Source organism: Pinus tabuliformis, chromosome 2_1 (assembly GCF_031772625.1).
Source record: "Pinus tabuliformis cultivar Carrire ecotype Pingquan chromosome 2_1, CPIR1, whole genome shotgun sequence".
NCBI classification, from domain to species: domain Eukaryota; kingdom Viridiplantae; phylum Streptophyta; class Pinopsida; order Pinales; family Pinaceae; genus Pinus; species Pinus tabuliformis.
Window position 1 is genome coordinate 813351158 of NC_142299.1, and position 3588 is coordinate 813354745.

Genomic DNA, 3588 nt, shown 5'->3' on the forward strand with positions numbered 1-3588 from the left:
TGTTTATATTATGTTTAATTTGCTTGGAGTATATTATGATTCTTCTTTTGTACTTTGAGTGAAAATTGTTTTATGGAAAATATTATATATATATATATATATATATATATATAATTTTAACTTAAATTTAGTATTATGTATTTTAATAAAATAAAATTCATTCTTTCTTTTCATTTATCATCTGTATTTCAATTTATCAATCTAATAATTAATATATATATAAAAGTGTGATATGGATATTAAAACCAACATACATGGAGAGAAAATGAAGTGACGGGAGGCAGAAGACCAGTTTTTGTTTGCGTTTCTTCCCACACTTCTTATGAGAGCAAGACCTAGTGATTAGACACTCACGCCCTTGTTTTTCTTAATCCACATGGTGACATGTATGTAGTGTCCGAAGATAATGATTCTAATGTCAAAGTTTAAAAATTTAAAGTTATATATATATATATATTTATTGTAATTCAAGTGTTTAAAATATTTTGTAAGATATTGAATTTATTTAAATAATTAGAAATATAATTTAAATAATAAAAAAGATATAACTTTTAAATAATAAAATAAATTATAATTTTATTAAAAAAATTTGGTAATAAATGATTTAGTAAAAAAACTTTAAAAATATAAAATAACTCAACTTCATCTAAGTTGAATACACACATCATAAATAATGGTAAACAATATAAACTTCTAAATAGTACATTAAAGACCATAAAAATCTACATATGAGTCCAAAAATATATGCCATACAACATTTAAAACATTGTTATAAAATGCATATTATTTACGATATATCACATTTAAAAAATATTTTCAGACGATTTTTCATAATATTTAAATATCGTCTTTTTGTAAAACAATTGATATTAAACATTTTGGATTTCAAATTCCAATTTAGTAAAATCCTTCCTTCGGAGTCCACTTCTAACGCTCTAAGATATATCAAATCAGATCTAATGTACCAAGAAGCAACCCACAATTCATTCCATGTTTTCCCCGTGCTGGAAATGACGCAAAAGGACTCATCACGTCAAACCCGTGGAAACTTTGGGGAATATGCATAATGCGATTATGCGAGTCACACAGTGGCTCCGTTATATGACACGTTACAAAGTCTCTCTCTCTTGGTCTGACGGAAAACAGAGCACGTGATTCACGTGGTTACGCTAAAGGAACGCATGGTGCCGGAGGCGCCGCTGAAGTTGCGATGCATTTCCATTCATTAAAGCAATAATACTTCCACATGCGTGTTTATCAGGCTTTATCGTGCCCCTGAATTCTTATTGTCTATATTTATTCGGCTCTTTGATAGATCTCCTGAAGGAGTATAGCTTCGGGAAAAGGGTAGATTGCAGTGGAACTTTGGTGATTTATCGGAACAATATTTGAGTTTGCAAGCTATGTCGCCAGGTGCATCTGTGGCTTTCGAGTATCTAAACGTTCAGAACGCCTCTGAAGCAAATGGAAGAGTAATGAAGCACAGTAAATATAGTTTGGAATTCGGTCCTGAAAAACACCAAGCCAAGACGAGATGTATGCTTTCTTTTGCAAACAACCTCAATCTTTCTTGCCGCTATGTTTTCGGATCGATCAGTGCAATATGCCTTCTCTCAATAAATTTGTCTTCCATTTGTGTTTTGAAGGAATGTTTTTGCTGATATATTGTATCTATTTTTCATGAATGGAACAGTAGTCATGCAACATCTGTCGCGGATAAAACCGCAGATGATGCTAAAGTTGCTTTCACCCAACGAACAGTCAGAGGGCAAGAAGGTTGAAATTATGGAATTGTTTCCATTAACCACCGGTTTCGGTTCAAACCCAAGAGTTACAGAATCAAATATAAGCTTGCCTTCGGAAATCGGCCTCACTAATCCGAACTGCGTTGTAGCAGAAGTGCCAGAGAAACTATCCACATCTCAATTCACTATTTTTTATAACGGAGTGGTGAATGTTTACGATATTCCTGCTGACAAGGTCTTATTTTGATCCGAGCAACTCATATAATACAGCAAGAAAATTTGTGTAAATTTTGATAAAACAACATGATTCTGTCATCTTTCTGCCTTTTAATTTATTTCCGACTGAGTATTTTGCCATTTTCTTGGCAGGTTGAAGACATTATGAAGCTTGTCAGCTCCAATAGCTCGAGCAACAAAAGAACCTCTATGATTACCAGCGGCAAAATTGAAGAGATATGGGGACAGCAGCCTTCCAAATCTGCATCGAACGCTGTCAATGAAAATCAACCTCAAAAAGTGGCAGCAGGTAAGACGCATATCGCAAATATGTTATTTTTAATAGGGGTTGGATAAAATGTGAAAGGGTAAATGAAGGTTTTTTAGGGTATAAATTGTTTTAACATGGTTTCTTGTTCCGCGTGCAGGCATTGAAATAGTGAAGAAATTATCTCTGCAACGCTTCCTCCAAAAGCGCAAGGAGAGGTAATCAAACACTAACTCATCTACAATTTCCCCTCTGCGTATTTAAATGATTCAATAGGAAATGAAACGAATAGATCGTTTATCGATTATTTTTAGTTTAAATTGAGATGATTGAATACGCAAATTTGTATTGAAGCAGTGGTTTTTTTTCGTGTGAGCTCAGATTGAACAGCATGGCTCCTTACAGCACGGTAGAGACGGCGACATTGCCTTCGAAAGCAGCGAAGGATTCCGATGAGCAGATCATACTGTCGTTGGGTTGTCGGTGACAGCAAATTAAAAATGTGGGTGGATACTATTGACCTTTAATGGCATCGATCAGGAATTATTTTCCCCTAAACGATCTGTTATTTTCGCCCTTCTAATCGAGGGAAGGAAGGCGCTTTTGTACGGCCGATGACGGCAACGCGTTTTCCGTATTGTGGACCGCGAGTAGAGTGTGACAGGTGAAGCTCACCGGGCGTGGGCGGTAGAGGAAAGTGCAAGTTGCAACATCACGGTAGCTTCGTTGCAAGTGGCATGAAATTGCAAAGCAATTTCTTCATTGCACCACAGCAGGCATGCAGCAAATATTAATTCAAATCCTATCCTGCACCGCCACTAGAGATGTATTATATTTTATATTGTAATACGTTTAAATCTTTCTAAAGTTAAAATATTTATTAAAGTTATTTCAAGTCGGTCGACAATGGATTCAGCGACTACTTTTATCATCAGGATCCACTTCACGCTACATCACCAAAAGAAAATATATTATTTCACAATTTTGTTGATTTAAAAATAAATATGTTCTTGGAATCATGGGGTGCTCACATTGATGTTACGTATGTTTCAAAGGCAATGTAATATAATTTGATAACCCTTCGAATGGTGTGTGTTACTGGCAAACGAATAACAATCTAGCAATCTATGTAAGAACATTTAATAACTAATTTTAAAGTTAATAACATGAAATTCATAACAAAAAAATACATTGCACTGAATGTTTATTAATGGCCTTTCTTACCAGCTTATAATTTACACATTACATGTTTGTAAAGAAATGCCTCACGTTATTACCGTCACTATCATATCCAATGCGAGGCCATTTAAGTGATTGCCAAATAAATTATAAAACAGACATATTGGGTGTTCATTCTTT

General features: G+C 34.3%; 1 protein-coding gene across 1 annotated transcript; it reads left to right on the top strand.

The window, feature by feature from the left end:
• The first annotated feature begins 1343 nt into the window (after window positions 1-1343).
• Window positions 1344-3172, top strand: LOC149203087 (protein TIFY 10a-like). Its single transcript, XM_089400105.1, has 5 exons — window positions 1344-1536; window positions 1694-1980; window positions 2115-2271; window positions 2390-2447; window positions 2611-3172. Exons 1-5 carry the CDS (start codon window positions 1404-1406, stop codon window positions 2714-2716), a joined length of 741 nt encoding a protein of 246 aa, XP_089256231.1. The 5' UTR covers window positions 1344-1403; the 3' UTR covers window positions 2717-3172.
• Window positions 3173-3588: the final 416 nt, after the last annotated feature.

What these genes read in the sequence shown, in the direction of transcription:
- LOC149203087 (XM_089400105.1), top strand. Translation starts at nt 1,404, where the DNA reads ATGTCGCCAGGTGCATCTGTGGCTTTCGAGTATCTAAACGTTCAGAAC. An exon ending in ACCTCAAAAAGTGGCAGCAG is followed by an intron (nt 2,272 to 2,389) that starts GTAAGACGCATA and finishes TTCCGCGTGCAG; the next exon opens with GCATTGAAATAGTGAAGAAA. An exon ending in CTCCAAAAGCGCAAGGAGAG is followed by an intron (nt 2,448 to 2,610) that starts GTAATCAAACAC and finishes GTGTGAGCTCAG; the next exon opens with ATTGAACAGCATGGCTCCTT.